At 42.4% G+C, this 12,495-nt stretch overlaps 1 protein-coding gene across 5 annotated transcripts in view; it reads right to left on the bottom strand.

Moving 5' to 3' along the window:
• plxdc1 (plexin domain containing 1) overlaps positions 1–12,495 on the bottom strand; it is a 101,681-nt gene that overhangs the window by 1,261 nt on the left and 87,925 nt on the right. For 4 of the 5 annotated variants that reach the window (XM_039685431.2, XM_039685429.2, XM_039685427.2 and 1 more), the window contains 2 exons: positions 6,414–6,537; positions 6,140–6,175 (listed from right to left, as the gene is read on the bottom strand). In XM_039685431.2, coding sequence (XP_039541365.1) covers positions 6,140–6,175; positions 6,414–6,537 — 160 coding nt within the window. The remainder of the gene's footprint in view (positions 1–6,139; positions 6,176–6,413; positions 6,538–12,495) is intronic. The other variant, XM_039685428.2, reaches the window with a different exon arrangement.

The following is a 12,495-nucleotide window of genomic DNA, read 5'->3' as shown; positions in this document are numbered from 1 at the left end:
GAGGTCTAAATCAGTGCAGCACCAAGCAACATTTAATCTGACGCAGAAGCTGCATTCGAATTGAACTTGTAAAAAAAGCTGCCAACAGACTCTGAATCAGAGGATGAAGAGGGGCCCAACGGGGCTCTGGCCCGCAACAGGGCAGACTCCAGTGGGGGTTCACTCATGAGGGAGCCAATCCACAGCTTTCTGCCCCGGCCCGCAAGTATTCTGGGCAGCCCTGCCACTTCTGTCCCTGGCAAGTGACTTCTCACTGGCAGGTAACGCAGTTCAAAAGAAAAGGGCAGCAATGAGCTCTGAAAATGTGAACAGGCTAGTTTGTCTCAGCAACTGACTGAAAGTGAAGTATAATAGTCATAGAGGTATCCTGAGGCCAATGGGGTTGTTGTTACTGAAAAGCAACAGAGCGATTTATTTTCCATCAGTATGTTGGAAAAATAGGGACTGAGGTCAATCACTGGTACTATTTTTATTTTATTTTAAATGGTACACTTTATGTTGAACTACTGTAGGCCTATGTATTATGTTGTTGGTGCAACTGGCAATTTATGTTGAACTCTTTATTGTTTTGGGCAAGGTTATTGAGAGTTGGACTTAGTCTGTCATGGCCTCTGAAGCAACAGAGAGATGTTTTCTAATAATCAGGGTATCCAATGTTCTGAATGTACTTGAAAGTACTGCGTTTTACTTGAAAAAAAAACAAAACAGAAGGTCTACCTACCTATAAGCTACCTGAATTTATGAAATGCACAATTTCTAAATATGCTATTACTACACTTAATATTGTAAAAAATGCACTGATCTGCTGGACTTGGTTGAAGAACAATATTTTGCTGCTCAAGCTTATATATTCAGTCATTATTCAATGGTATACTAAAAATACATGTGAAAAAAATTACTTCTCACTGTTCTCAGGTCAAATATTTATGCGATTAATTTTGATTATGTAACAGTATCTGGTTGTGTTTCCCTGGGTTGTAACTAGAGGTCCTCATGGTGTCTTTCACATTTGACTTCATTTCCCAGCATTCTGTCTGTCACTCAAAATGAACGAATCTTTTTTCGAGTCAATTCGTTAGTTTCGTTCGTTAAATGAACCAAATGACTCAGAAAAAGATTTTTTCATTTTGATGAACGAGTTCAAACAGGAGAGTCACAAACGTCCGTCACAGAAGAGAGCAAGCTGAGCATTTGAGCTTATAAAACTTAAACTTTGTTATTTATTTATTAAATGAGCAATCGTTTCGCTTGATAAGACCCTTATTTATCGACTTTTTACTGTCAAAAAAAGTTATAATATAATTTGAGAAAATAACATAGCTGTAGTGTCCTGTTTTAAAACCTGACTGATAATCGTGAAGAATATTTTTAACCTACAGAAATTGTTTTAATTGGTCACAGTATTGTAGTCGAGACCAGCTCACTCGAGTCCGAGTCGAGACAGAGACGATAGAGGGTCGAGTCCGAGTCAAGACTGAGAACAACGAGAGTCGAGTCTGAGTCGAGATCGAGACCAAAGGGAGTCAAGTCCGAGTCGAAATCGAGACCAAATAGATTTGAATCCGAGTCAAGACCGAGACCAAAGATAGTTGAGTCCGAGTCGAGAACGAGACCATAGAGGGTCGAGTCCGAGTTGAGACCGAGACCAAAGAGAGTTGAGTCGATATTTGGTGGTAACAATAAAATTGGCACCATACTCAAGGTGTAAACCAAATATACCATGGAATCATGTAGACTCTAATGGTAAAAAAGCCATGTTTTGTGGTCTGCACTTGGAATGGGTGTTTGCCTCCACTCTTCAAGTGCTTGTTTAACTGCCAGTAACATAATTATCCCCCACATAAATCCTCTCAGTCGTTGTAAGGCAGTGGGAAAGGAATGCACAAGGGTTCAGCTTATTGTACCTGAAGCAGAGTAGGCCTTGCATCAGGCCTTGCAAGCAGAGTAGGCCAAGGCATCAACCTCAACGATAAAGGGAATATCTGGGTTTGGGAGAATAAGAATTGGTGCAGAAGTAAAATCTGAGAGGAAGTTCAAAATGGCTGACTTTGTAGGTATTGGGCATTGGCCTGCCCAATTTTGAAACTCATATCAGATTTAATTTTCACCAGTTTTCGTGCATGTTTAGGCCCTCAGAAATGCGATTCATTTCGGAGAAGAATAATAAATATAGCTGCGAGCAGCGATTACGAGCCCAAGCCGATGGCACCGCAACCCCAGTGCCTATAGTTACCAAAAGGGACCACGGTGGCTTTAGGGTTACTGTGCATGAGCAATAAGGGCAATAACGTAACCCCGTTTTGACTGTTGAGAAGATGTGTGCTATAGAGCTTGCATTGGTGTGAGCTCTGCAAAAGTGTGCACTGTGCATTGAGGGCACATATCAACCACAAAGTATGCGTGAGCAACCTTATGAAACCTAAAATGAAAAAAGAGACACCCTACGGTCTCATGGACTTAATGGACACATGAAGTAAGTACACAAGATTGAAAGTTATATGAATTGTGCCATTTTGTTTAAAGCTTTATTCAATTTATATTGCTAGAATTTATATATAATTTATATATATATATATGAAGAGCTCTTTTCCAAAAAGCGATAAACGCCATTTTAAAAAAAAAAAAATGAGTTTGTCGTGTCATTCTGCTGTGGACAGAACGGTTCACTGCTCCATCAACGTTTCATGCCAAATCGCTATATTTCCTTGTTTAAAATGTACTGCAAGATACAGTTTCTTTCCAAGCCGCGATAAGCGCCAGCCCTGTTTTTAGCCTAAACACGATAAATCCTCAAATTCAATGAGCGCTCTACACAATCCAGCACGGCGGCACTCTGAACAGAGGTTTATTATGTTCATTTATTCCTCAAAATGAGTCCTAGTTTTCTAGTCGACTAGTAGTAGATCATTTAAGCCATTTGTATTATCAGTAATCACATATATTGATTTAATTAAATGGGAGAGAAACCATATGAGCGTTTTTAATTGCCTATTCCACATTTCAACGTATGCATAAAGCTTGCCACAAAGAACCGGCAAAAAGTAATGATTATGCATGCAACATTTGAATTGTTTATTAATAAACTAGTGTTTTCTGTCAGTGTCAGCAACAAAGATAAAGTTGATGATGCTTACTCGCCATCTTCGCAGTGAACGAGCATAGGCCTATAGAAACGCATACTTCGAATTAGCCTACATACGCAGAGAGTTGCCAATTTATTTTAGTTTTTAATTGTTTTGTTTAAAAGTAGATATTTCTTTCTGTAGCTTAGTTCTCAGGCCTGTGTGAGGCAAGCATCGCGGTGTTTCGGTTCATATTATGAGACGCGCTCCGGTTCACCTGCGCGCCTCTGTGTCCTGATTATATTGTCTGATATTTACTTCTAATGTATTAATCCAGTCAATTTGTCGATGAAACATTTATTAAAATGAAGATACAATTTATATGAAACGAAATTTACAAGCTTTCTACAAAACAAAACTTAATAAGTGGTCAAAATCATGTCTGACGCACTCCAAATATTTTCCGATATTGGGCAGCTTTTGAATTTTGATCCTATCTTACTCATCTCATGCGGTTCCCTTTTCATAGCCTACTCAACATAGATGAAATAATAAAAATAAGTAATGTAATATTATTAAAAACAAATGTGAAACGTATATTTTATGTTTATTTTGTTTTTAGTTTTTTTTTTAACTTATATTTAAGCGTCATGCTGTTTCGCTTTGCTCACATGTTATGTAGCCTGTGTGTGTGTGCATGTGCTGGAGGGGTGCCCATCCCTTTTTTGAATATCGTTATCATATATTGATCATTTTTAATAATTCGTTTTTTTTTTCATGCATATGTTGAAATTGGTACTATTTGTTTGAGGTTTGACTCTTTACTAAAAATGACTTTACTAAAAATGATACAAAAAATGGATGGATTTATAGCGTTTTGGAAAAAAATAAAATTAACTTTTAAATTATCATTAACAATATTGTTGTTTGATTTAATAATTATTGTTCAAAATGTTCAGACTGAACCAATAAAACATTTCAACAGGATAATTTGAATATTCACAAAATGTGTGGGTCTAGGTAAAAAATGTAGTTTTCCTGAAAACTATTGAAATGGATTTATAGCGTTTTGGAAAAGAGCTCTTCATATATATATATATATATATATATATATATATATATATATATATATATATAATTTACAAATTTGACACAACAAATGGATAAAGTATTATTTTAACTTTTAAAAAACTTTTAACGTTTTTTTTACTACTCATCCGTTACACAACTAACATTTTTTTTCATAGACCAAACACAATATCAATATCTGACTTTTTGTTGGTCGGAGCTAATGACTGTAAATTAGAAAGTTGTTTGGCTTGAGGAGAACAAAATACATGCCAAGTTTTGTATCTGTCGGTAAAACTAAGTTATAACACACTTTATGTGTCCTTTTTTAGTCATAAAATGCATTTCCTCAGCCAAACCGTTTGAGATATCAAAAATCCGTCCGCAATTTAGCATCCTCAATGTCTTGACTTCATGCACACCAAGTTTAGTGGTGATTGAATTAATTTATTATGAGAAAAAAATCAAAATAAAACCATGCGTTTACCAAACAACCCATAATAGCCGACTTCCTGTTGGGCTGGCGTGAAACTTAAACATGAAAGTTTTATTATTTCGTTTCCTTGCCACGGCCAACATTTCCTTGCCACTGGTCAAGATATCAAAAATACACTGGCAATTTTTCATTCTCAATATCATGACTTCACGCTGACGAGTTGCGTGGTGATTGGTTGAATTCTCTGAGGAGTATATCGAATTCCTGGGGCATGCGTTTCCAAACAAACCATAATGGCCGACTTCCTGTTGGGTTGGTGTAAAACTTAGTTAGTTCAATGCGATCAATAAGTGTACCGAGTTACATATTATTACATGCAAGCATATTTGATTTATGGACCAAGTTTACAGATCCCGTTTCAGGGGGTGCTGTCGAGCCCCCCTGCCATGCCCAGGTACCAGCTTCAGCCCGCCCCTGATAGCCATGGGTTCTGACCCGTGTGCAAAGTTTCAAGATTTTTAAAGCACGTTAAGGGCCCCAAAAGTGCCCGAAAGGTAGTAAAATAATAATAATAAAAAGAAGAAGAAGAATCCTACAGAAAACAATAGGGCCTTCACCTTTTCAAGGCTTGGGCCCTAATAATAAATGGAGCAATTCCAAGAGGGTCCTCCTCACACCATCAGTGCTCTGGTCCTCATAATAATAATATTAATAAACAGAGCAATTCCAAGAGGGTCCGCACACCTTCGGTGCTTGGGCCCTAATAATTGAATATGTTTGTAGGTCTATATTTTTGCATTTATCATTGTAGCCATATTTCAGTTGATTTTCTGTATACTTTGTATTTATTTTTGGACTAAAAGTGAATAAAGTCTTATAATGGTATGAGAGAGTTTCAGAGGTAATACCATTTTGTTTCTGGTGGTCAGTGTTAGAGAATCTGTAACAACTCTCAGGCTTAGCCTGACAGTTAGCCTGCCCTGGACCAGTTTAGTTTCCCAGTATAAGTTGCCAGAGTAACTGAGTTTGAACTATTTTAAGTTTGCTTTAGGAAACAGAATCAACCGAAAATAAGTATGACTAACCAAAATAAGCCTGGATTGTATTCTAATTGTTTTATGGAACAGCCCATGGGTATGACTGTGTACTCAATGTGCTATTGACTTTAATTTATATTTGGATTACATTAACTATATTCGAAATAAATTAACAGCTATATATAGGAAAAAGGCACAACAAGAAGAACATCCTGAGCAAAAAGGATACAAAAAAAAAAAAACCTCTAAAAAAAATCTCTAAAACACAAACTGACAAGTGGGGTATAAAGTATATCTAATCAAGATTGGATTGGACCGTGGTCCACAGCAGAGTCAGTTGAGCTGTGAATTTTCAGTCACTATTATTCTAAATATAAAATAAATAAACCAAACAAAAATGTTTTTGGATGCAAACTCAATGCAAACTATGATCATGCCAAACTCTTTCCACTTGATTTCAGACTCAAAAATGTGCTGAAATTTTCTCATCATGAATGATTAACAGCCAAGAAACACAAAGCCATTAACTGACTCACCATTGCCATGATGGTGAAAGAGAAGTTTTGTGTCATCTGTGGAGGAAAGAGACTGTCGTTGTACAGAGCGATGCAAGCACAAGACCACGAAGGACAACAAAATAGTATTTAAGCTCTGCATGCAAAATGCACAAAAGAACAATGACATACATTACTATTGTAGCTGTAAGACCTTAAGGATCATGCAAATTAATCCTTAGTCATCAAAATGCTGCAGTTATGAGTGTGATGGGTTATGTATCATGGTTCTTATGTATGTCTTGGACATACTCGCCTTCGGTCACTGGACTGGCGGGTAGAGCTGCAGGAGGAGGAGTCATCGATGGCATTGAAGAATTAAAAGGGCTGATTGAACTCTCTGGGCTTCCCTGAGCATATTCGTCACATGTGCCTTTTGCCTTAGACAAGAACATACCAACTCGTATTATTATTTTTTAAAAACAAGTACATGTGAGTAAAAAAAAAAAAAAAAAAAAACAGCATTCACTTTGTTAATGGCCTATTCACTTTCATGATGCTAACATGGCCCATGTAGACACCATAATTGGCATATGAAGTAAATAATGAATTATTATAACTTATTATTAAGGGTGTTACAAGATCTCATGCCACGAGATCTCACGAGACTAAAATGTGACAAAATTTCTTGTCGGATGAAAAGATGTCTTGCAATATCGCCATGGCAGATAGTGAGGGTGAAATTAGCATTGAATTTTTCCATCACTACATTCACATTACATTACATTGCCCACTGTCATTTTCCTGTTTTTTTTGTTTGTTTTTTTAAATAAAAACCTTTGTAAACTATTGTAAATGTCTGCTCTGCTTATCCAGCACGAGTTGCAGTCGCACACAGTGCAGCAGGAATCACAGTTCACTGATCACATGATGATGGCGATGGAATTATTTTATTTATACTGTTTTTATTTCTATGCCGAGATAGCATGGTGACATTGATACAATGTTGAGTTTTGATCCAAACTATAATTTTGGTTGAGATTGACATTTCAATGTTTAGTGTATTGTGCGTTGGATCAGCATTGAAATCAGCATTGAAATTGTGTTGGAACAGCGTGTTGGATCAAGTGTGTTGGATCAGCATTGAAATTTTGATGAAAGCCAACAGCACGCATGGGTGGAGACAATGACATTGAACTAACAGTGATTTGTAGTTGATGAGCACAAAACAATTTAAGCCCTGTTTACATGAAGGGAAGACGCGGACATTTCCCTGCCGTTTGGCCTCTCATTTACATGAAACCTCAGTTTTTATTACAGAAAACGTACTCGGTTACTAAACCTACACAAAACTTACCAAATGGTGTGTTGAGGGATTTAGGCACGTATCCGTGTCTTGGTTTGAGTATGACCTTTGAGTCATTAGGCCCAAATTCCAGACACGTTGCGCTTACTGAGAGCACTTGTAGATCGATCCCCTATGTGCTTCACTGACGCAAAAGCCATGAGAAATACTATTTTGAAAGACAAGTGTTTCATGTCCGACATCTGGATTGGCTCGAATGGGGCGCTTTTCAAGGTTTCTAGAACCATGAAAAGGTCCCATATGGGGATAGAGGGGGGTCTGGGAGGATTCATTAGGACTGGGAACCAGGCCTGGTTCATCCAGAGCAGAGCCACAAGCAGTATTGAGCATCCGCTTTCCCTGATTCGCAGGAGCGAGACTGGTGGAAAAGCATAGAACGGACAGCGGGACCAGACATGGGCCAGTGCATCCTTGCTCTTGGAGAAAAATTTTGGGCAGTGAGCATTCTCCAGGGACGCGAATAGGTCCACCTGTGCTCTGCCAAATATCTCCCAAAGCAGGGGGATTGTCTGCAGGTGCAAAGACCATTCCCCAGCAGGTATATTGTTTCTAGACAGACTGTATGGCCCCAAATTCCAGGGGCAAAGCACGTGTGCTGCTCTCAGTGAGCGCAGATTGTGCTGAGCCCAGATCAGGATGCATTCCATCAGTCTAAAAAGGTTTTGAGAATGGATGCCGCCCTGGCGATTTATGTAGGATACAGCTGATATGTTGTCCGAGCAGACTAAGACATGGCAACCTCTTATTCAGGGACAAAAGCGCCTCAGCACGTTTTCCACTGCCAACATTTCCAGACAGTTTATATGAAAGAGTTTCTCTCGTTCTGACCATTGGCCGTAGAACGGTTTGCCCTTGTGCAGTGCTCCCCATCCCGAGGTGGAGGCGTCCTTAGACACCACCTGCACACTCGAGGAAGTCCCCAGGCAGGTTTACACCCGACTGCTCAGACTGCCTTGCTCTCCAAGGTTTCAGGGCTATGACACATTCCTGACTGACCCAGAGGCGAAACAGACCGGAGGCCCAAGCTCGAGGAAGTACTTGTGCTTTGAGCCAAAACAGCAGTGGGCGCATGCGAAGCAGGCCCAGCTGGAGTACTGATGAATGCCCAGCATTTTCTGAAACCTCCTGAGTGGGACTATACGGCCGTGGCGGAAGGATTTCGTGAAGCACTGAATGTTTAGTCTGTCATAGACAGTGAGTTCAGCTCGGTGCCCAGGAAATTTATTTTCTGACAGGGGGACAGCGAGCTTTTCGCCCAATTGACTGTGAGACCCAGTTTCTCAAGATGTTTGAGTAACACCGTCCTGTGTTCTATGAGCTCTGAATGAGATCGAGCTAGAATCAGCCAATCTTCCAAGTAGTTCAAAACTTGTATGCCCCGAGGTTTCAGGGGTGCGAGCGCCGCATCCATTCACATTGTAAATGTACGGGGTGCAGGAGACAGGCCGAACGGCAGGACTGTGTATTGATATGCCTGGTCCTCGAAGGCAAATCTCAAAAAATGCCTGTGACGTGACGCTATTTGTATCTGGAAATACACGTCCTTCAGATCTATTGACGCAAACCATTGACGCAGTGGGCGCGAAGCACCCCTATTTGACCGTCACCAAAGGGCCCCTTTCAATAGGCTGCTGCAGTTGCTGCAGGACAGCTAATAGGCTCGCTTAGCCGCCTTGCCTATGTCTGCATGCTGTCGCAACGCGTTTTACTTTAATACAAAATTAAGGATAATTTTTGGCTTCAATATCTCGCGGAAAAGAGGTTTTCCCCTAGCGTAAGATTTACGCAGTACGAGAGAACCTCTCATAAGAGAACAGTCATTTCTGAACACTTCCCATAACACTTCCCATAAGTCCTGATGTACTCGTTACATTGTAACATTATAAGAAGAATGATTAGTCTCTGTTTCCAAAGGTTAACCACAGTCCGCTGGATCCAAGCCATATAAGCCATATCCAAATCTGTGCCTGGACAGGATGACAATGCAGTCCTGAAGTGTCAACTATGGCACTTTTCCACTACACAGTACTCAACTTGACTCGGCTCGCCTTTGTTTGGTTGCCTTTCAAGGCCGTCACTTCGTCATTTACGTCGATGATGTAGAATGGGAACTCCTCCCCTTCTTCACTTCTGCTGAAATCTTATGGGCTAATGCCAGCTGGAGACAGCTGGCCAATTGACGCAAAATATGCAAATACTGACAAGCCGCTGGCAGTATGAATTGCTTATGCTCGTCAATTGCATCAGAATCCTTTTCTTCACGCTCAAATCGACGTGTGCTATTCGAACTGGAAATTAATCTACTGACTCACCATCATCGAAGATACCTCAAGAAACCTAAGATACCTAAAGATACCTCACTGTCCGATGGCATCCATCTGCAACTTGCCCGGGGCCTATTATAGCGCACGACACCCACCTGTTCTGTATCGCCTACATGGGCCTGGCCCACGCTGAGTCGGTCCTGTCAGACGACCTCTCGTGCACCCATTGTGCGGACATGCCAGTGCGCGCCCTCAAGGCCAGGAGAGATATGGCTCGAAGCAGCTGTAGGTATTCTGCCGCCTGCGAGCCGCTGGTGGGCCCTTCCACTCCCAGGGAAAGGGAGCTCGACGTCGTCAGCTTCCGCTACCCGGATGAGCCAGCTAAGAGCAAGTTGGACATGTGGTTCCTTCAGTCAAGCCGCCGTCAGGCTGCGTCGAAGAGGGGAACCCCGTTTTTCCCAGACGTACACGAACATGTGGTTAAGTCGTGGGCTTTGCTCTAGTTTGCATGCACCCTCTCTGCCACTTAGTCCTTATTTGCGCACGTTGACGGGGGTGTAGCCCACGGTTATGTGTGTATGCCCCTCGTCGAGGAGACCGTCGCCACTCACCTGTGCCCATCAATGTCTGCATTGGGCGCGGACTGCAGCCTGCCATCCAAGCCCTGCAGGTTCACGGCCCACCAAGCAGATAAGGCGTGCGGAGCGGCAGGAGAGGCAGTATCAGCTCTCCACGCCATGGCTATCCTTCAGGTATTCCAGGCGAAGCTGCATAAATCCCTGGATGGCATCGCCTCTGTTGACGCTGACGTCATCGGGGATCTTCGCTCGGCTATGGACCTTTCGCTGATGGCCACCAAACACTCAGCGCAAGCCATCGGTCACTCGATGGGTTTTCTGGTCGTCCTCCACAGACACCTGTGGCTGACACTGTCACATGTTAAGAATTCTGACCAGAAAACTTAATGCTTAATGCTCCCATCACCCAAGCTAGTCTCTTTGGGAACGCGGTGCAAACCGATGGCTCAGCGCAAGCCATCGGTCACTCGATGGGTTTTCTGGCCGCATTTGCGCTCATCATCAGCTACTTGCCAGCCCATGAGCTCAGTTAGACAGTCAGCAGTGCCTCGCACGGGGCTGGATGCTCGCGCTTCCCGGGGCAGACAGTGGACATGACCCGGGAGAAAGAGCCAGGGCCAGAGAAGGAGCCCACGCCGAGGGACGGACAGTACGCCCCCCTCCGCGTCAAAACCGTCTGATGGGGCGGGCAAGAGGAAGAGAGAAAGCAAAGGAGGACCGGCCTCCAAGCGCCGTGTTCTTATGCATCGTGTCCCATGTTCAGTTGAGCGACGATATGGTGAATGTTGTTTGTTCTTCAATAAAAGCATGTATCCCTTCACAAAAAGAGCTTTTCTTCCTCTTGCACCTCACATTGTGTCACATGCCCTCTCACGAGACAATGTAGGGTCACACTCGATGACTATAATTGCATCTCATGGGCACGAAATCGCCAGCACCACACTCAGCCCATCGTAAGCTGCACTCCCGCCGGAGTTTTCAGCCTTGCGGGAGTGTGGCTCCAGTCAAAATGCTACACTGGTAGTGGCTATGACCGCAGTTCAAGCATGCACTCTGAATCACTTTCTGGGCACGTGGGAATCGATTCTGAACATTTCACCATGGGTGTGAGGCATAATTCGACACGGGTATTCGCTTCAGTTCAGACACAGACCACCCCGCTTTAACAGCGTGATCCCGTCATTAACTTTGCCCCAAATCGTTCCTGTTCTGGGACAGGAAGTTCTCAGCCTGCTCGAGAAAGGCCCGGTTCTTGCACCGCAGTCTTGACAGATGCATCAACCTCAGGCTGGGGAGTGGTGTGCATGGGCGTGACTGCCTCAGGCTTGTGGACAGAAGTGGCATATAGACCACTTGGAATTGAAGGCGGTATCCTTAGCCCTTGTAACGCCACGCCAGCAGAGGGAGCCCTCTCCCAAGTACTGACTGTGTGCCGCTACCTCTGCTTCACTGGTTACTTCCTGTCTGAGAGACGTTTAAGCATGGCTTGGCTAACAGGCCATTGCGAAGTATTGCCCGTCTTACTGCCTTACTGAGCGTTTTCTTGCCATTGTCTTGTGAATATGATCTTTGCCTGCCTCGTTCTGTTTTTGCCTCTTGGATTACCCCTTTGCTCTATTTTTTGGATTGGACTGCCACTTTGTGTATTACCTCTGCCTGCCTTACGTTATTGCTATCTGCTTGCCGATGTTGTCTTGTTTGCTGTGGATTCTAATAAACAACTGCAAATGGAGTCTGCCTCGGCTTCCGCCTCATTACAAAATACTTCGCCCACGATGACTCCAGCAGAAGTTGCTAATCTACAGACAGCATTTGCATACCAAGTTGACACCCTCAAGGAATACAGAGACCAGCTGGGCAAACTACAGGCTGCCAATGAATTCCTAACACAGTATCTCCATTCATTACCACCACCTATGCCTAAGAAGGTAAGTTTTGCATTACCCAATAAATTTGATGGTTCAGCAGAACAATGCAAGGGGTTTCTCCGGCAAGTAGAAATTTATTTCAAACACCAAAAGGATGATTTTGAATCTGATGAGAAGAAATGTGCTTTTCTAATGTCTCTATTAACTGGTAAAGCAATTGATTGGGCTGCAGCGGTCTGGGAGACTGATAGTATGATTCAAAGATCATATGCATAGTTCATTCAACAAATCAGAGATGTGTTTGAATCCCCAGCGGGAGGTA

This window comes from Pimephales promelas, chromosome 17 (genome assembly GCF_988280905.1).
Source record: "Pimephales promelas chromosome 17, fPimPro1.hap1.1, whole genome shotgun sequence".
NCBI lineage: Eukaryota > Metazoa > Chordata > Actinopteri > Cypriniformes > Leuciscidae > Pimephales > Pimephales promelas.
Note: the sequence above shows the minus strand (reverse complement) of the source record. Positions and strands in the feature narration are given on the sequence as shown.